General features: G+C 46.1%; 1 protein-coding gene across 2 annotated transcripts in view; it reads right to left on the bottom strand.

The window, feature by feature from the left end:
• Positions 1 to 343: 343 nt before the first annotated feature.
• The window catches only part of fam222a (family with sequence similarity 222 member A), a 44,993-nt gene continuing 24,811 nt past the window's right edge, over positions 344 to 20,525 (bottom strand). Inside the window, exons 1-3 of one of the 2 annotated variants that reach the window (XM_044371227.1) lie at positions 18,771 to 19,060; positions 18,404 to 18,546; positions 344 to 1,892 (exon numbers count right to left, since the gene is read on the bottom strand). In XM_044371227.1, coding sequence (XP_044227162.1) covers positions 418 to 1,892; positions 18,404 to 18,500 — 1,572 coding nt within the window. In that variant the 5' untranslated portion in view covers positions 18,501 to 18,546; positions 18,771 to 19,060 and the 3' untranslated portion in view covers positions 344 to 417. Of the gene's footprint in view, positions 1,893 to 18,403; positions 18,547 to 18,770; positions 19,061 to 20,525 lie in introns of those variants that run through there. The other variant, XM_044371219.1, reaches the window with a different exon arrangement.

Here is a 20,525-nt window from a genome sequence, read left to right as displayed (position 1 = left end):
ATCAAAAAAGTTCAGGCAAGTAAAACAACAACAACAACAGAAAAAAAAAAAACAGAAGGACAAATAAATCAATCCAAAATTCCTATTGGCAAACCACACAATGGAACATCTGGAGAATCTTGAAATCCCTTTTCTCTCCCACTGGCAATCACCACCACCTGTCATATATTTGGGATTCACACAGCCTGCCTTGAAACCACCAAACCTAGGGTCACACAGCACAACAACTGCTCTTCTCTAAGCTCCCACACTGGTTAAAGCAGTGCCACTCTCAACAATTCTGCCCCCCCCCCCCCCCCCCCCCCCCCCCCCCCCGCCCCCCCCCCCAACTCCCCAAAAAAAACCCATCTCTGTTCTTTAACTTTGATTTTCTTCACAAATTCACAACTTGATTCTTTTCCTCCTCTTCTTCCTCCTCTATCTGTAAACAGGGAGGCGGATGTGTGCATGCTGGTGGTCTAACAGACGTGGCACAGACACAGTCTCGTAGCCTTTGCCAAGCATCTGCTCCTTGATGCAGGGTGGGTGGATGTCGTTGATCAGGTACTCCAGAGACTGCAAGCTGCTGCTCAGCACAGACGTGTTGCACAAGCTCTTGCTGGGCAGGCTGCAGCACAAACCTCCCCCGCTGTCTATAGCAGGGTGATGATGGTGGTGGTGATAGTGGTGATGGTGGTGGGGGTAGCCCATTTCTCTGTGCCCTGTGACCGGTCCCCCTGTGGAGGTGCCCAAAAGCTCCTGGGGGTTGTAGCAGTCACTGTCAGGTGTCACCAGCACACTGTTCCACGGCGGGGCAAAGTATTGACCCACTGAGAAATTTCCATGCATACCCACACAGTTCAAAGGGGAAGAGCTGACTTTGTCCATCCCGCCTCCTCCGCTGGCACTCGCTGTCAGGTGGTAAGGTCTGGAGGAAGAGGAGGAGACTTGTGCAGCCATAATCCCTCCCCCTGGAACACACGTTTCAGGGGACTTGCTGATGGCGCCCCCTCCTCCGCTGCCTCCGCTGTACATGCGGAGCACAGCCTGTTGCTGCTGCTGCTGTTGTTGTTGTTGTTGTTGTTGTTGCTGTTTCTGCCAGAGGATGTAGTCCATACCGTCTGCGTACACCCCAGTCTTCATTGCCTCTGCATTTTGAGCCGGCAGCCCAGGGCCTGTGTATACCATGTTAGCCTGGGGACCCATTCCTACCACGTAGCCTCCACCTGAGGAGCTAGAAGAGACCCCCATGACAATTGTGCCCTGCTTGGAGGGGCTGGAATTTGTTGGTGCAGTTGCAGCTCCCTGACACACCTGCTGCAGAGCCTGGGCCTGGCAATGCTGGTTGATCTGATAAATGATACTCTGGATGGAGGGGAGGTTGGACTGTGCGGGCAGGGCCAGGCCTCGGCCCCCTGTTACAGGAATCACTGAGCCAGCTACAGTGACGTTAGGGGGAACCGACAGCCCGGGGCCTTCTGGAGGCTTTGAGGGCCCAGTGTGGTATACCATTTGGCCGTGGCCACTGGCTAAAGTGCTACTACTAGGGGGCGGGTATGGGGCAACAGCTATGTGGGCAGGAGAGAGCTTAGTCCGTCTGCCTTCTGAGTTCTTGAGAACACCTTTTGAAGGGAGAAAGGTGGAGGTTGATGATGACGACGATGAGGAAGAGGCCTTGACGATGGCGAGCAGGCCCTGGTAGCCCCCTGTATGGAGATGTGGATAGGGGCTATAGCGCTGTCCTGTGGTGTCATATCCATTCACAGTCCGGTTAAGGTGCTTGTGCTGGGGAACCCTGATGTTAGTGGGGAAGATCTTGATGGAAAGAGGGCTGTTGGCCGTCTTCTGAGCGTAGGCATCAAGTTCTGCCGCAGTGGGGTAGCGGGGGGAGTGTGTAGGCACCACCAGCTCACCTGCAGGACAAAAAGAGACAGAGAAAAGCATGAGTGAAATGAATGGATGAGGTAAAAAGTATAGATATCTGCATGTGTATTAGAGAAGAACACCAGACCAGGGTTTTAATTACCATAAATATCTGAGGGTCAAACAGATCAATCAGTCAATTGTAATAATCACTACTACAGTATGCAGCAACATTAAAAACCGGCAGCATTACGGTGACTATAGCTGACTGAAAAATGTCAATATTCTACAAGATTAGGTGACTACAACCAGATGTTAATAGCAGACACACTGCAGAACAACCCAAACAGAGTTTGCAAATTGTAAATCAGGACTGACATTCATTTATGTTCCTTCACTCCCCTCCTCCATTTGAGAGCTTTCTTTCCATCTCATTTTCACACCCTCCTGTGGAAGTTCATCCCTAGACAAATGGATCTTTTTAAAAACTCATTCTGTCAAAGCCTGGTACCTTAGGCGCTGTTAAATCAGTGCATTGTGAAATTAATTCGGACTCTCTTTAGCATTGAATTGGGTTAGCCTTGGATACCAGGCAAGGAGGGACGAAGGGGAGGGGATAAAAGCTTGTTTAATTGCAGTGGCACATTTGAGATTTATAAGTGGTATCACTTACTGGGTCTTACCCTTGGCCACAGAATTTCCACATTTATTCAATCCAGGAGTGCGTGGAGAGGCCCTCACAAAAACCAATTAAACATCTATGGGGAATTACTAGCCTGGTTAAGGTGAACTACATCAGAACAGAGCCAAGTCAATAATGCTAGAGTGCTGCTATGTGCAAACTTTGTCAAGGATAACATTGAAAATTGAGTTGGAGATGAACACATGCTGAAAAACGGTAATAGGACAGAAAAACATAATTGCCAAGATCATATAATCAAATACACGACACCCAAACTGTTTGCCCTTGTTTAACTATGAAATATTTCAGTGATGAAAGGGTTGCACAAAAATGGCTTAGGTGTGCATGTAATATATATTGTTATTACACGTATTTCTTTTACATGTCTAGAATAACACATGATGGAACAGACAAAAGGCAGGTACAGACTCCAGTCACAAAGACGGTGGTATGAATGCACATGTAAATGCGCTGTGCTGTTTGCCATATGAAACCACTCCAATCCCAAAATTCAATTCAACAGCGAAAGCGGCGAGTGAGAATAGCAATGGCCCTCGTTCAATGAGCCAAGGCTTGGCCATTGTGAATTGAGGTGGCAAACAGGAAAATGGCAATTTCTAAAAACCCCACCATGTGTCATTGTTTGGGGGTTGGGCATGGAGGTGAGGGGCCGCGGTGAGATTGGATTTAAACGACATTATTCAGGCAATTTCATGGCTACTTAGCTCAGTGCAACAAAAAGTGTGGGGGGTTGGGAGAAGAACTCAATTTACAAGCAATATATCAACTGCCACAAATGACTTGCAACCCCTTCAAAAATGACATTTTTATGCAAAAGCTAACAAAACGCACAAAAATTAACTGCCATAACTGTGCCGTCAGCAAATGTCCTGGCGACCTAAGGAGTCTGCAGGGTGCAGACTGTGACTAGGACTCACTCCATTTCCTTTCCGATTGCAAAATCATTTTAAAGAGACTCCACAGCCAAGTAGTCACAATTCTCATTTCTTTGCTCCCATTACAGATAGCATGGGGAGTTCATTTCAACAACCCTATGGGTCTCCAACTGTGAAAATGATTAAATCTACAAGATCCATATCATAAAAGAAATAAATTGGGAATTTAACGGCAGAGGGGAGAGACTGTGAATATCCCAAGCCAAATTTAGTGCAAGACCTATTCTAGTCAGTTTTGTTCATCCTGCACACAGCATGCTTTCTAAATCAGAAACACTATAATTCAAATCATAATCTAAATTTGCAAAAAAAAAAAAAAAAGCCTGGCTTTAATGGCTTAGTTTTAATCAGGGTGATTAAAACTCTGCCAGTGAGTATGGGCACAAACCTGGTGCCATCCTAATGGGCTACGCTGAGTGTGCCAGGCCAGCCTATCTGAGATCTAACTAACCTTACTGAGGCAAAGCTCTTCTTCCCTGGTGACAGCAGCGCCATTTGCTTTGATGTTCTGACTTGCAGTGGAAAACTGACAGAAGACTTATTTCATTTGCTCAGAAGAGAAAAACATGCTCATTTCAAAGCACATTGCTGGTCCACATGCAAATGGAATGGCAGCATTTTTTCTGATCTTCTTTACATGAGGGCAAAAAAAACATCTTTGATCATCACATGGTCTAAATGAGGAAAGATACTTGGCTTTCAGGCATATCAAGGGCCTGTGCCCTGCCGCCCCTACAAGCCCCCAGCTGCAATATGCCCATCATTCCACCTAATTACTGCCACATGAGGAAAAAAAACTATAAAAACAGCCAGGAAATTCATTAAAGGGTGGCTAATTCTATTCCTTCTCACTGACTGAGTCCATATTTTCCATGCCTGAGCCTGCATTTCTTCTGAGAGAGAGGAGAAAGCCCTCTCCCTCCGTCTTTTCCCAGCTTGGCCCTTGTTTGTCAATAGGCAGAGCCTTTGGCACACCAACCTGGCATCAAAGGGTTTCACACTTCACAGGCCACAGGGATTAGAGGCCTTTCAGGCCTACAAAACCCATCTCAGCTCCACAAAGGCTTCCGGTTATTAGAACCCACAGGCATAAAGGAAGAAGAGGAGGAGGAGGAGGCAAATGAGCATCTGGATGCTTCTGATTCCAGCTTCCTCTTTAAAAAGTTCCATGGTATAAATTTTATAGCAAAGTTGATTACAGTAAGTATGGCTACAAACCGGGGCGTAATTTCACTCTCATACACACTGTTATACACTGTGGGTGTTTGATGTGCAGGGTCTCCACATCTCTCTCCTCCAGAGCAGTAAGTCTATAAGTGAGGACATGGAGGTTAAAGGAGAGAGTCTCTTTTTAGGGCTGGCGCTCTGTGACTTATTGGTTTAGGCTGCAGTAGATCATAGCTAAGAGCAGAAGCATACAGATGGTGCATGCTGATAAACACCCTCTGAGGCAGCCAGCACTGCCTCCTTTGTGTGAGCCCTCACCTCCTCATAAGGTAGGGGGTTTCCTGCACCTGTGCACACTCTCCAATGTGGCCGTGCATGCAAACGCAATGCATGAAAACAGAAATAAGGCGTAAACATACACACACACACACACACACAAACACACACAAACCTGCATCTGCAGTTGTGTGTCTCATTTGCCATCAGTGGAGCATGTTGTTATCCTCTGCTCAGCGCTCTCTCATGAAATGTAGGGCAGGGACAACAACAGGTGCCTGTGCGGGCGACAGCCTGCAATGCCTCCTGGGCTAAATGCTTCACACTCGCTTCATTTCGACATGCGACAGCCTTGTAAGGATTAATTATTTCCCCTGGGGATGGAAGAATATGCTTTTTCCCTTCCTGAGAGCAGGAGGCTATGTGCATTCACAAGCACATGAAATAGCTTATAGTAATGAGCAGGGAAACCTGGGCTAGCACAGCTTTTACAATAAGAAAGAAAAAAACTTTCACATGAAAGGAATGTAAACAAACCAAGCATATGATTGAACTGCATAGGAGATGAGATAAAAGCTCAGGCAAACACATGCATTGGTTCTGAGAGATCACGCGCCAGGGAGCGGAGATGGCAGGGAGGCAATTAATGGGCTGACCTTCGTCCTTAATCACCCAGTGCCTGGCACACAATGCCCATGTGTCAGAGCAGCACATCTCTAAATGCCACCCCTCATTAGCACGATGCACGCAGTGAGAGAGGCTATCTGTGCAGTGTTACACTCTCCAGTGGTCAGACAGAGATAGCAAAGCTGGGATAGGATAACATGGCAGCACAGAGCCGGACTGAGCTGTAGTAGGCCATGATATGATCTAGAAATCCCATTTCACTTGGAGGATGGGCACTCTCCTTTCTCTCAATTTTTGATTGGCATGAAACTCCCCAAGCGCACCGTCCTTGGTGTACTCGGTGCTGTCACTGTGATTGCATGTGTGCTTGTGTGTATGCCTGTGTGTGCGTATGTGTGAGTGTGAGTGTGTGTATCTGTGTGCGTTTCGTGAAGGGGGTACCCAATTCTGAACACTCAATTAACACTCCTTTAATTAGCCAGCAGTACATTTTGAATTCTGATGAACTAATTTTCTTGGTGTGAGGGTGGAGGAGGAGGTGGAGGGGGGGAGGCCTGGTAAAGATGAGGTCCACTGGGTACAAAACAGCAATAGACTGTAAAAAATCCATTAAATTCTGTGCACTTCTTCCAAGTGAGAGGTCAAATTGTGTTGATCACAAGAAGCAAAGGCAGACAGAGAGAGTATGAGAGCAGGAGAGGGGGGTGGAGGGGGGGGGTGGGTGGGGTAGCAGGGGAGTGGAGAAAAAAGGGAGAGGAGATAGGGAGTCAGAGGCTGTGTGAGAGTGCAGCACCAAATCCAGAGGACCATGAGAATGCTTTGCATTTTAATTAGAGGTTTAAATGAATAAGCAGAGGAAAAAGTCTGAACGACCTGCCTGAAATGCCCTTGCTCTCATTTATTAGTGTTTCAAGTGTTCTAAAATTATGAGCAGGTTGGAGAAGTTTCTTCTTATTAGTGGAGAAAACGCTCCAACACATCAAAAAGCCCTCGGCATTTTCTCACTCACTCCTGCAAGCTTGTATCCCTACTTACCGCACGCTTTGATCCCATCTGACCACGTACACTGGTGAGCAAGGGGGGGAAAAAGTGCTTGTTTAGATGAAGGGAGAGGACGGTTCGGTTGAACTGCAATTAAGATTTCACAGAGCAGCGAGTGCATAATACACATTAACTTTGGCCAAACAAACAGAGCAGTGTGTGATGAGGTTAGGGCAAACAACAGGAGAGAGATTGCCAGAGAGATGAAAGAAAACAGGGGGTCAGCTTCGGTCCAACATCAACCTCAGTAAGCCATTTCCCCCGAGAGAGACAGTCGCTGTAGGACATGAGCTGCTGCACTGATGATGTGTCCTTTCAACCTACTGTACATGGAGCTACAAAAGCGGGGTCTCTTTTTTCGCAAGATTTTTTATTTATTTTTTGCTTTTTGGGAGTAACATGCAATAAAGGATCCTAGAGGATGCTGCGGTCACGTGCCATGCGTTTTAGGCCACCAAGATGGCCACAGTCTTGTACCACATTCCACCACTAATGGACACTTTGCCCTTGACCTCAATGTAATGAAGTTATTTAAATAAATTATTTAATGACTAAAACAGTCTTCAAATCCTTCACGCCAGAATCGCTCAGCTTGGAAAAAGTTTGCCTTGTCAAATGTAGGAGATTCAACAGCATTGTTCCATGGAGGAACCTTTGACCTGTGGCTATTGTTTAGCTCTTTGCAGATAGGATCAGGGTCTATGACATCCTCTCCCTACCTCCGTTAGCCTGATGTAAAAGGACGGGCAGGCGGGGGGGGGAAGCCAGAGGCAGCTTCGCGTCCTGAACAATACCTGCCTTGTGCTAATGGAGGTGTCATCTGGCACAGGGCTGATTAGTCAGCGATTACAGCCAGGCCTCAATTGCCGTGACAACTGCTGCAAACACAATGGGCCCTGATAGAGCCAGCTGTTTGGTCCTCTGCAATTAACCCTGCATCCCACTCGTCTCCGGCAGTGCGCTGCCTCTAATTGACTATTGGGCACACAAAGCAGGGGCTGTCGGCCAGACCCCCTGGACATAGCCCCCGCCTCTCTGCCGAGGTAGAGATGATAATAATAGAGGCGTCCTGCGGACTCGGCCGCCAGTCAATCAAAGCCTCAGTGCCCCACAGGAGCTTCCTGAGGAGAGAGAGAGCAGAGGAAGCACATGTATGAGCCAGTGATCAACAGGGTAGAGCAGCCTTGCAGGGGGCAGACATGTTGAATATGCCCTCAGCCAGAGTACTAATCAATTGAAGTGCACGTGAGGGGAAAGGGAACCCTGCTGCTTGCTTGATATCAGAAAAGACATTTTTAGGAACACTCATCTCCCTCTGTTCATCTCAAGGTTGATTTTCTGTGCAACAACACAGGGAAAAAACATCAAGGCAATTATTTGTCAGGCCTTTGCTATCTATAATTGCAAAGATAAAAATCAAACTGCAATGATTTCTCCGAGGATAGAGCTGTCTGAATTCACAGCTGCCTGTGTCATCATAATCATCAAACAAATGCATATTGTAAGACAGTGCAAAAGAAAACATGCTCTTCACCTGACTCCTCTCTGTCTTCACTGAAGGTACCTCAGTTGTTCACATTTATTATTGAGGAGGTTGACTTATCGATGTCATTTTTCATGTAACTTTTTAAATCGAAAAACTATTTTGCAAAGTAAAGAAACCTTATGTCTCACAGTCACATGCGGTTACTTTTGAGTCAAACATCAGACACTAAATAACAAGAAAATAATGCATTTAATCAAATGAATCACTATGTAAATAAATCAGTAGTTTGTTTTTCAGAAGGGGATGCCACCATACTGCAATCACATATGGGTCTCTTAACCCGCCAACATGTTTCGCAAATAGCAAAGAGGATAATGAGAATGTTAAAGCAATCTGCACACTGATCCTTCGCAGGCATGCAGACATGGCACAATGTCAAAAATGGATTTAATCATTAAAAGAGATTTTTTTAAAAAAAAAAACTTGGCCAAAACTCCCAAATCTAATCTTTCATTTCATTAAAGCCAATCTCATCTAAGATTTAATCTACCTATTTCCTGCACAAGCAGATGAAAGAAATACCAAATTGAGAGCCTAATTTGGGCTTCCTTCTCACACAGACTGCAGCATGAGGTCATTTAGTTAGCCTGCAGTGAAGCAGTGCACGTGTGCGATTAATACAGTATGCTGAGACAGAGATAAGGTCCACAGGTACAGATAACTCTAAGATGGAGCAGAGGAAACACAAGATCCGTTTCCACTGATGTTCCATTTCTGCACAAACTGTTCTCTAACAGTTTCACATACATGTACCACACGATAGTGGACAATGTGTCGAATCAAAACTGCTAATTAGGTTTCCTCCCAAGAAATGTAAAATATTATACCACTGGGACACTGTCATGTTTACATTTTCTCATAAGAATCTATCTCTAAAGCCAGATGTTACTGAATCAGCCATGAAAATTAATTAGCTGGTTTGATGTGGCAACCTCATGGTCCTTCCAGACAGACCTGGCTTTTATGGGCTGTAGGGGAAATTACTGAGAATTGATTGATCCTGAAGGACTCCTCTGTACACATGGCCTGGCAGACAGAACACACACACACACACACACACTCAAATACGCACACACACACACGCACGCACACACACGCATACACGCACACAAATCCCTCTAACAACAGTTGATCCAAACATTTTACCCTCCAGCTGAACCTGACATCCTTTCCCTTTTGTAGCTACAATATCGATCGAACCATTAATCATCAAAATAACATAAACCTGAAAATGCAGCACACATGTTCTTTACCTCTTATATCAAACAGTGGGTGAATGAATGTGATGAACCATTAAAACCAGGTGGAGTCAAAGGAACAAATCTCAACCTGAGTTATCTGACCTCTAAAATCTGCCACTATCTAAAACAACAACGCATCACTATGCACAACAGTTTCACCCTCTGACCCATAAAGCATTTGAAATTACAAATGGTTGAATGTCTCTCTTTGCGTCTTGATGCTGCTTTCTCTCTTTTTCATCCTTCCTGTCTCTTTACCACCTCTCTATTTTCTGCTCTCACTTTATCCCCCTCTCCGTGTCTTCATCCCCCCTCTCTGTCTCTTCCGTCTCCCACTCTGAGTAAGTGAGTTTCATCTGGGGTGCTTGCCGGGCGAAATCACCTCAGGGCGAACACTTTATTATCTGTAGTCAAAGCGTCACCACAAATACCATTCTACACACACAAGTGTCACTTTCCATTTGTCTGCACTCTGGCTGCATTAGCAGAGCCTAGCCGGCCCAGAGCCTCGTCTCAAACGCGCCCCGGCAGAGGAAAACTAACAGCGTGGGAAAGCACTCGCCCTGCATTCCTGCCCCATTAACACCACTGGCACCACCATAGTAGACCTAGTGCCTCTGTTGGGAATTAAAAACAGCGTCATCATCTTTAACCTTAGAATTAGTAGTGAGGATAACTTTTGAAATGACAAAAAGAGAAAGATATTTAGGCAAGCATGTTATTATCTTGGTGTTTTATGCTGTTGTTCAATGCATGAAATCACAGCATGTGTGAAAGAGAGCTAAACAGAGGATCCCCGCGGATTCAAACGGCATGTGTTAATTACTGATGATCTAGCTGAGTGTCCAGCAAAAACAACACCAGTGGGTAGTTTATGTCCTCTTTGAGCCACAAAGGAATGCAGGCCAGCAGCAGCCATGTCAGGCCTTTTGTGGGACACCCGTGCACCAAACAAACACAGAAACTGGGGCAACATATTTACCACACACTACACACTGCACTCCATCAACAAAACGGGCAAACAAAAAGAACCGGCTCCGTGTTTGACAGACAAAAAAAAAAAAAAAAAAAGAAGAAGAAGAGGCATTTCAATAGAAAAATATCCACCCTGAATATTTCACACTGTGAACAGAACCCCTCACAGCCACGACCTCGTTTCAAGCACGAGTTTGCCAGGCTCTTTCCACTCGCAATAATTTATGGGCCTGGATGGGCAACATAATAGATTATAAATGGAAAAAAATAACTATATTCATCACAAAACTGCTCTGTTTAATAATCAAGTCTGGCCAAAGGGCTCAGTGGAGTGCATGCATGGTTCTTTATAGATGGGGGGACCTATAGCCCCCGGTTTGCAGGCTGCCTGTGATGAGCCAGCCCTCAGGCCTGCCTGGGCCACCCTCATTGTGCATACAGCATGGTCTAGAAAGCAGAGCTTTATCAGCAAATACCCCGAGTCAGCACAAGCAGCGGGGTGGTTATGCATTGCGACTGGCACACCAGCCGATATTGTCATGTGCGATTAGGCCTGTGCTCATGAGCCTGTGAACTCATTCCTATGGCATCAAAGTCAACCCCACCCCCTACTCTCCTCCATTTATATCCCTGCCTCTCTGCTGCCCTCTCCTCCTTCTCTTGGTCTTTCCATTTTACATTCAGCCGTGCCACTTCACAATATACCCTCACTGAACCTTGCGAAAAGATGTGTTCCAGTGCAAACAGATACAGAGTCACAATACAACAACAGGGCAGGCTGGTGCGATTTCACAAAACAAATCTTTGGAGTATAATTAACTCCATCCAAAAGGGTCACCCACAAGTTAGAGCTAGCAAGTGCACATTGAAGCAGCCGCTGCCGGTTGTTTTGTCTCGGTACACCTCTCCAGATGACAAGGCTGATAGAGAGGAACACAGGGAGGCTCACAGAGAAAAGAAAGACAAACTGTGAGGCCAGTTATGGGGAAACATCAGGAAGAGGAAACAGATTAACCAATTCAGTGATGAGCCCGAGTTTAACGCAGGACACACAGCCAAGAAAGAAACACAACAAGCTAAAATCCTGACCTGAAAGATTTATGTCAGGCCCTCCCTGCCCTCTCTTTAAGAGAAGATGCCACATTGTGACACTATTTACTCAAAGGACTACATGTACAGCCGAGAGCCAGCAGCATTCACAGTCATGCACAAACTCAAATGGACACAGCAACAACACAAACACACACAGGTTTGGAGTAAAGGACCCCAGAGGTAGAGATTGTAAGCACATACAGAGATAAGAAAGGAACCAGAGCAGAGAAGAGGAAAAAAGGAAGAGAGCGGGGGAGAGAGGGGGAAAGAAGATGGGAGGCTGGAGGCGCCTGGGCAGGCCTGTCAGACTGGAGGAAGTGCCGGTGCGCAGGCCTGCAGGTAAATGGAAGAAGAAAGGCGCCCGCAGGCTGCCTGAGGCAAGCCTGGGCCCTTCTGTTCTATCATTTAGGAGACAAGTCCACCACTGATTCCCAATTAATATTTAACACTGCACAGACAACAAGGCACTCCGCTGCAGTACACATGCCGAGGAGAGGAGAGGAGAGGAGAGGAGAGGAGAGGAGAAGAGAAGAGAGAATAGAAGAGGAGAGAAGAGAAGGATATGAACTAATAGAGAAGAAGGAAACATGAAAAAAGACTGAAAGATTTTATGTCAGTGGACTCAGAGGGATGAAATAGAAGCACATTTTTGTAGAGATGGTTTAAAGCTGAAATCAGTTTCTTAATCGATATACTGACATTTTATCCACTTATTAGACTGTGGTGAAGCATAAAAAAGTACATTTATTGTGTGAGAGCTGCACTAGATTCTGTCATTGAGAAACACTGTGTGGTCACAGTGTCTGGCACAACCAAACCGGTTGTCTGGTTGTCAGGACTTTCATCACTTCATTAAGTGATACTTTTGCTTTCATGTTCAACTGAATACCAACAACGAAAATGTAAAAACAACTTCATAAATGAGACACTAGTTGCTTCTTGATGGAGCTTATAGATACAAGTTTAGGTGTGTAAATTTTCCTCAAGGGTTCAGAGTTAGAACTAGCAGCCAGAGGTCAGCACTCAAACACACCCCGACTCTAAAGCTATAATCCAGAGAATGTGATTCACCATTTTTGTAACCTAAAATGATGATGCACCCAATGCATGTGAAGATGGCCTTCATGAGAATAAACCAGAAAAGAAAACCACATAAACTGTAGTTAAATATCCCACAGGAGCGATGATTTCAACATTGCGCTGTGGTCAGTTTGCACTCCCATGCTTTCCCAACCAAACCCTCTACACTATTAGAGCAGAATGAAAAACCACAGCTAAGGATGGTATCAAAATTTGGTGCAATTTCACCATCAAAACACCAAACTGTAATGCTGTCTGCTCTTTACTTCTAATTTCCTTACACATAACTTTTCACCATGTATTGTCTCTCTTCACATAGAGACCCCTAGCAACAACATATTGATCAGTATTTACCTTCTGTGCATTTCAATCATCTTTGAGAGGTTAAAATGTGTGGACCTGTTTAAGTGGAAATTAACAGATGCATCTATGGTGGTAAGTAATTCTGTAACCAAAAAAAAAACCCAAACTGTGTGTAAGGCTGTCTTAAGCACCATACAAGACTTTTTGTACACTTATAAAACAGCATAACAACATTATATAATGTTTGTTTGGCAGATTAATTGATAAACTTGATGAATCGTTCTGATTTTTAACTATGCTGAAATTTGTAAATGAACAAATGTCAGTAATTAAATCATGTAAATCTAGTTGAAAAAGGTGGAACTGTTCCTCCTGCTTTCACAATTTGTAAGTCCAAATGTGCTCTACATCTAGATTTCTGTAATGAAGAGACCACTCTAAACCACTGAGCGTCCTGCCAGCAGCGCATGACACCTCCTGAATGCCTCTCTCAGTCAGTCTGTGGTGGGCTTAGCTCTGAGATGGCACAGGCAGCGTGTCATTTCCTGTGGGACAGCAAGGGACTGCGGACACTCTCTGTACCCTTGCTCACATCCCCAAACCCACCCCCACTCTCTGGCAGGCGAAGACAGAGGGTGTCGATGCCTTGCACCTGGGACGCCCAAATGCCAGCTTGAAGGCTTTGGAACCAGGAACCTGTTTTTCAACCCAAGTCCTGCTGTGACCAAAACTAACGCAGAGCCCCTCTTCCTCAAGCTCACCTCCCAAGGCAATAAGATTGCTTCGCCCCCCGTGTTCACAGCAGAAGGCAGAGGGCAGAGGGAAGGCATGGCTCTGTGGGACGCCGCCAGCCGGAAATGATCCTCTGTGTGCCAGCGCTGAGACGCCAACACGACAGAAGAGGCTGTAGTATGCATGAGGTAAGACTAATACAACCAATATCACATGACTGTCCCTCTGAAATAAACTGAAACTCTATTAATACTCTGGATTTTGCAATATAGCAATGTGATGAAAGAGTGAATGACACATTTCCTGTGGCTATCCAAACCTGGCGCTCCCCAAAATGAGATTGCATAAGTAGGCATCCAGGAGGAGGTAGGCTATGGATAGCTGTCAATCACCTTTCACCATGAAAAATACCTCATGACCTCTGCTTCCCTGCTGCAGACTGTGGAATAATGACAGTCTCTGTGGGCACTCTGTGGAATTCCAAATGGGAGTTAGAAACGAGGTAGTTCAATCAGTGGGAAAAGGTCAAGTGCATGCAGATTCTCTCTCTCGCTCTCTGTCTCCATTCCTTTTACCCAAGTTCCACTTTATGCCCCCTACCTCCGGGGTACTGAGGCAATCAGGGTAAAGGTTGTTATTTCTGCTGCTACTCGTGACCATATTTAAATATTCAACTGGAAACGCTCCCACTTTTTTCCCCCTCATAAAAGCTGTTGAAGTAAAGTGCTGCAATTTGATATGGCCAGCTAATTCCACTGTTATGTCTCACACCACCTCAGACAACAGTGGAGAAGAGGTGCCTGGTGGTCATTACCTGTGCAAATTCCCTCTCTCTGGCGGGTGCGGCTTAGGAAGAGAAGCTGCTAAAAGCAAAGCAAACTAATGGCTCTGGCAGCTCTGCCTGCAGAGGCACAGGGCTATTAGGAGAACTACAATCCCCAGGTGAACCTCCATGTCATGTCCTGAGGCTGTGTGTGACAAGGCCAGGTTGTCTCTGTCGATCAAGCTGGGAGAGGGTTGAACCTGGCCTGACATAGTATGAACCTGGGATATCAGGCCTTCTGGGAACTTCTCATCTACACCTGGCTGATTGGCACCTCAGGCTTCCTTGGTGGTGTCACAGAGGGTTACCGGTGCATGTGTGCTCCCTCCTGTGCTCTCTATGTGTGTGTGTGCGCGTCTCCTTTACAAGGCACATTTCTGGATTTCATACCAGTGGGTTCAGGTCATTTAACTGGGAACGAAACAGGTTTCTCAGGTTTGATTTCAATACAGTTGCATTCATGCATGATGTGAAATAGTTTTTGTTTTAATTAGGGTTACATAAGTCGTTGCAATGTAACCAAAAGTATGCTAAATCAGTGTGTGTGTGTGTGTGTGTGTACGAGGCGTGAGGGAACACCCAGCTTTAGCCCAAAGTCAAATCCAATCACAGGACAAATATGGGAGTGGCAGTGAGCTGTGTGGTTAGCGAGGGCAGAATTTGCAGCACGCCAGGATAAAAAACACAAACGTGCACACCCAGCGTGACAATGACATTCCCCTTCTTGTAAAATGTCATGCCTTGGCACACATGTAAGCGATAAGTCATGAATAAACAAATGAAAACCTGCTGAAATCTGTAAAGATATTATTTTGGAAAATAGCCAGGCAGAAATATCAGCATCAACCAGTCAATTGAGGGATTCTGGACCTGTTATTCTTTAGCTGACATGTGGCAGAGTAATTGCTGTCTGGGCCAGGGAGGAGGCAGGGTAGCGGTGGGGGCTAGCTGGGCCTCCTGTCCAGCCATCTCAGTGTTACTCATCACTGGACTGGTGCACCTCCCTCTCCCCTCCAGGAGCAGGGCTTTTACGCTCACCCCTGCTCCCTGGACCTTCAGACCTACAGTGGAGGACGACAATCAAGGAGAGGGATGGGTAGCGAGGGAAGTCGCTACTGGCTGAGGGTGGCCAGGGTCAGTGGCATCCATTCACCCCTCTCCCCCTGCAGGGCCTTTCTCTCTCATCTGTCTGGATGGGTGCCCTCTCTCTGGGGCACAACACGATGAGAGGCCCTGGCTCCGCTGCCGTCTCTGCCTTTCATGTCTCCATCTAGGGCAGTGGTAGAGAGACGTGGAGGGGAGGACGAAGGAGGGGGCAAGCTACAAATGTCACCCATAAGGGGGGATTTAATTAAAAATGACAGGGGCTGGCGCTGGAGAGTGCAGCCACATATGCGCGGAATTTGGGTGCAGTGAAAGCAAGTGCCTATGATTTATAATTCAAGTAATGCTCTGCACTCCTTTTAATTCTACGGCCAAAGAAAAAAATATCAAAAGGCCGCCCCTGTGAGGCTAATCCAATATGATATTTTTAAGGGCAGGCGGTCAATGGCTTTTTGAAAAGCCAGCTTCTCTGTCTCCCTTTCTGCTTCTCTCTCTCTTCTCCACTTGTCTGTCTTTCCCCATCTCCCTCTGCCGCTCCCTCCTTTCTCTCCCCCTGCACCCCGCTCTACAGTACCTCACCCCACCCCCCCCCCCGAGCCCGGGCTGTGATAATGGAAACATCCCGCTCTCCGCCTCCCGTTTCTCCCGCTAAGCTCTGCGCGCTTGGGGGAAATTGATTGTCTGGCGAGCCGATCTGAACGCTTCCAGCTGATGGTAGAGCCAGTTAAGTCCTTTTTTATTGAGGGTATGAGGGATTTTTAATGGGAGTCGCATCAATGAACTGTGCAGCCACTCTGCATCTGCATGCAGGGGCTTTTTCTAAAACCCTCCTCACCCTCTCATCCCAACTGTTCTGCTATCCCAGCCTTCAAACACACACATGCACGCGCACGCATGCACACACGCACACACACACACACTACTTTTGTGTAAAGGACAGCAAATGCAAATGACACCGCTCACCTCTACCCCACTGCCAGGTAATCCCCCTCCTGTGCTCTCACTCACTCTGTCTATTTGAGGGCTGTATTCTGGTATTCAGCCTCCTGTTGAGAGCCCAGGTCACCTTACCCACAAACCCCCTTCCATGTTGGCACAAACTGGGCCATGAACAATCAGTCATGGGGACCCGCTCAGCATGGTGACCTGAGTGTGCCCACTTCTGCAGCCAGACCCACTGTCTGCCTTTCTGCACCCCTTCTGGGCCTGGACGAACAATTGCCGTATTGAGGCCAAGAACTGCACAGTGGTGGAAATCCAACACTTACTCCCCCCACCCCACCCTCTTCCCTCCTCCTCCAAGGACAGAAAGGAGACTATTATGTTCAAACATCCTCATTATGAACCTCAAGTCAGTCACTGTAGTAGTCTTTCAATCAAAGGGTTTAACAGGTGGAGAAAGAGAGGGAAAGTCAGACAGAGAGGGTCAGTAAAAGGGAGGGCAAAGGGAAGACTGGAGACTGTTCTTTTTCTCTATTGATTTGAGTCCTGACTCCCACTGGCTGCTCCTCAATAAAGGACCCTGAGAGGAAGTGGGCTAATCCTGCAAAATTGAAAGGGGGGAAGGAGGGAATCGATTAAGATGACTGTTGAGGACTCCCTCCATTTCGCTCCCTTCCTTTCCATCTTTACCTTCTCTAATTCTATTTTGCGCAGATTCTTTTTGTCCACCCTTTCATTTCACCCCTGTCTGAAACCTCATTAGTGAGCCTGGTTGAACCCCACTCAGCTGAAGAGTGGCCCCTTCCAAATGCACCCGCAGCTCTATTTATCTCTCTAGTTCCCTCTCTGTTTCATATACACCTATACAACTCAATATGAAGCATCCATACAGACCAGCAAAAACAACTCCAGATCTGAGAACAGAGGTAGAACCCAGTCTCCTCGCTGTTTGTGACTCCTCTCCTCTGTAGCAGGCGACTGGAGTGTGATCTTGAGCTAAGAAGTAGCTAATTGGCCAGTGAGAAAAAATGCAGACAGAGCTTCATTTCTTCACCAGAGCCAATCAGAGCCTCTTTAAAGCCTTTTACTGGGCTGGTTACAGGCCTGATACAATGTCCTACTGATGAAGAAGCACAGAACCTGCTATTCCCTATAAGCCTCTCTAAGCTGAGGTAAAATACTGCTAGGTTAGTGCTCCCCTGCTCTCCATCCTCCAGTCCTTTTAATCGGCTTGAGGTAGCTCGTAGGCCTACCATGTAAACAAAGGCCACTAAAGACTCCAAGGGTGTTCAATAAGGAGGAAAGGCCTTTCTTTGCCTCATCAGGAAACAGACTCTCACTGTAAAAGGCTTATACAAAAGCTTCAACAAAATTAGGGAGAAATTCACCTTCCAGATGCCTGACTGCTGCAGCTCTCTAATCCCAAACTGGTTAGAACTAGTTTTGCTAACTCTGTAACAGTTTTCAACCCTGGCTCATCTTTGTCCCTTTACACCATTTTGTGAGTGGACAGAGGGTGGTGCTCGGGGAGCAAACAGAGCAGCTGTCATGCTTTACAGGCGGCCGGCAGAGCCAGGGCCAGACACTGTAAATGTTTACAGACCCTCAGGGTCACCCAGGGCCAGTGAGGCACGTTAAACACTGTCTGTTCAGCCCTGTTGCCACGACTGCACAATCAGCACAGCTAAACAGCCACCCTCACAATGAGTAGCCAAACAACATGGCAATCCAAGGTCTAAGTGCAGAGCGAATGAAACTGTTTAGAATTCCTCAGAGTAGCGAGGGAACACAGTGACAAACAACAGAAACCGGAAAGTCTATTTTCCTTCACTTATTCACAGTCAGGGTTAACTACCCGTTTCCATCCCTCACCATGATCGATAGATTAAATACAAATGACAAACACAAGCCTCTCTCATTTCTTAGCTTTTGGTGAGCTGACCTCCATCGCTCCCTGTCATTTTGTTAACTCACATTTCCTTCCAAGGGCTTGCGGTGGCTCCAGGGTCTTGCTGGCACACACTGGGTGCTGGGGTGGAGGGTTTTGCCTCCTCTGCAGACAGGCCAGCATGGCGAGGTGGGCACAGTACTACAGCCGGGGGAGTTCTGCGGCCAACCTGGAGCAGAAAAACAGCAAGAAAAAAAAAGAAAAAGAAAGAGAGGAACGTTGAGTGAGTTAAGCAGGATGATTCGAGGTCAAAGCTCCATGGCCGTGTCCGGTAAGCCGGCAGGAGCTGGCTCTGGGCTAGATGGGCTGGGTTTCTCACCCAGGATATAATTGGGAAAGCACGCCTACAACTGCCTGCCTCTCAGCTCTGTGTGCTGAATGATAAACACACACCTGCACTGGGGCAGCACGGTTGACATGGGTTCAGAGCACAGTCCAGGCCAGTCACTCTGCAGCTTCAAACAGCACATCCACACAGCCATTCAACCGCGTCTCCTGTCTATGAAACCGTCCTCAAAACAAACACACAGACACACTCAGAAAGTAGCAACACTCAGGCACATTCCTTCCAGGGCACTATGCATGTGGTGGTGATTGATGGCGTTATCTATGGACAGCAAAAAAATGGTAATGCTGAGAAAACAGCAGTCTGTCTGCTACAACTTAACATGCAACAGCTCTGGGGGACTGTCAGGAAGGGCCTGGGGGGACTGAGTGGTGTCTGGATGTATGTGTAGCTGTGTTCTGTACCGTATGGTTGCATGTGTATGTGTGTGTGTGTATGTGTGTGAGCAAATGCGATGGGTTGGGAGGGGGAGACTGCCAACCGTACATCAGGGCTAGTGACGGCACTAATCAATCTCCCTCTAGGCCATAAATCTCCAGCTCTACTCTCCCCCTTTTTCCCCACAGCCACCTTCACTCAGGAACAGGGAGGCAGTTGCTGCTAGTTTCCTCTCAAAAAGCCCATCACAGCCCCAGTGGAAACACTAGACACACACACACACATATATATATATATATAAATATATATATAAAAGAAACCCAGAGCTCCCTCACTAAGAACCCTCAACAGTCGAGTAGCATGGAGGGTATCATTCATCAGCAACATACCAGTGTCACATAGCACAATGATGACTGATTACAAAGTCTTCTACTTGGATTATGTGCCAGATGAGAACAGCTAAAGCAAACCATTTAGGTCCAGAAAGTGTTTTTATATGATAAGGATCGAGATTCACTCCTCTATAGTTCACTTAGCGGATATTGTTTGGTTTCCAGGAAACATATGCTCTCCCTGCGCTGTGTATAACACTGAAGAAACCCACTCTCACCTAAAAAGCATGGCTGTGTCTGTAAAAAGCATCGTGGCCTTAATCTTAGCTCTGCATATGTTTGAGTCTCTTGTCCAAAACGCATCGATATGAAACACTATCGTTTCCATCTGGGCTGGTCTCCTCCCATATTAAAACAAAGAACAGAGGCAAATATTTCATCTATGCTGTCAGCGCCAGCGTCTCCTGCCATGATGCGTGGCAGATTATTGAAAAATGATTTCTCATGCGCCTGTCACAGGCTTGTCCCCTGTTATTTATTTTCTCAGTGAATCACTAAATGAACATTTAGCCACCTGCCATCAGTCCATTACTTAGTTTTATAGATTATCATTTTAATATGAAAGAAAGCAATTACAATGATTACAAGATAAATTAATGGCAGTCCATAAAGTGCCGGCTCCAGTTCTCTCTCATTTAAGGAATCTAGAAAAATATGGATTACCGGTGAAAAAAACATCAAAATTATAAACCACTAATAGAATTCAATCAAACCAACCTTGCAAATAACATGCAATATACTTTTCATGTAATATTTGATCAAGGTCTAAAACCAAGACCAAAAAAATGAAATTTATGTGATAGATTTTCGAAAATGTCAACACTGTAACTGTTATAACAGGATCAAAAGATTTACATGAATTTAAGTATATCCATTTTTATTTTCTAAATTGAAATTGTATCCTACTTTTCAGAACATGTTAAAACCACCTGACCTGAATTACAACATCTTTTGGAAAAAGAAAAAGAATTTAGTCTTTGGTTTGAGGGGACAAATCCCACTAAATGAGTTGACTTATAAGAACGTTGCCGA

The sequence above is a fragment of the Thunnus albacares genome, chromosome 2 (genome assembly GCF_914725855.1).
Source record: "Thunnus albacares chromosome 2, fThuAlb1.1, whole genome shotgun sequence".
NCBI lineage: Eukaryota > Metazoa > Chordata > Actinopteri > Scombriformes > Scombridae > Thunnus > Thunnus albacares.
Note: the sequence above shows the minus strand (reverse complement) of the source record. Positions and strands in the feature narration are given on the sequence as shown.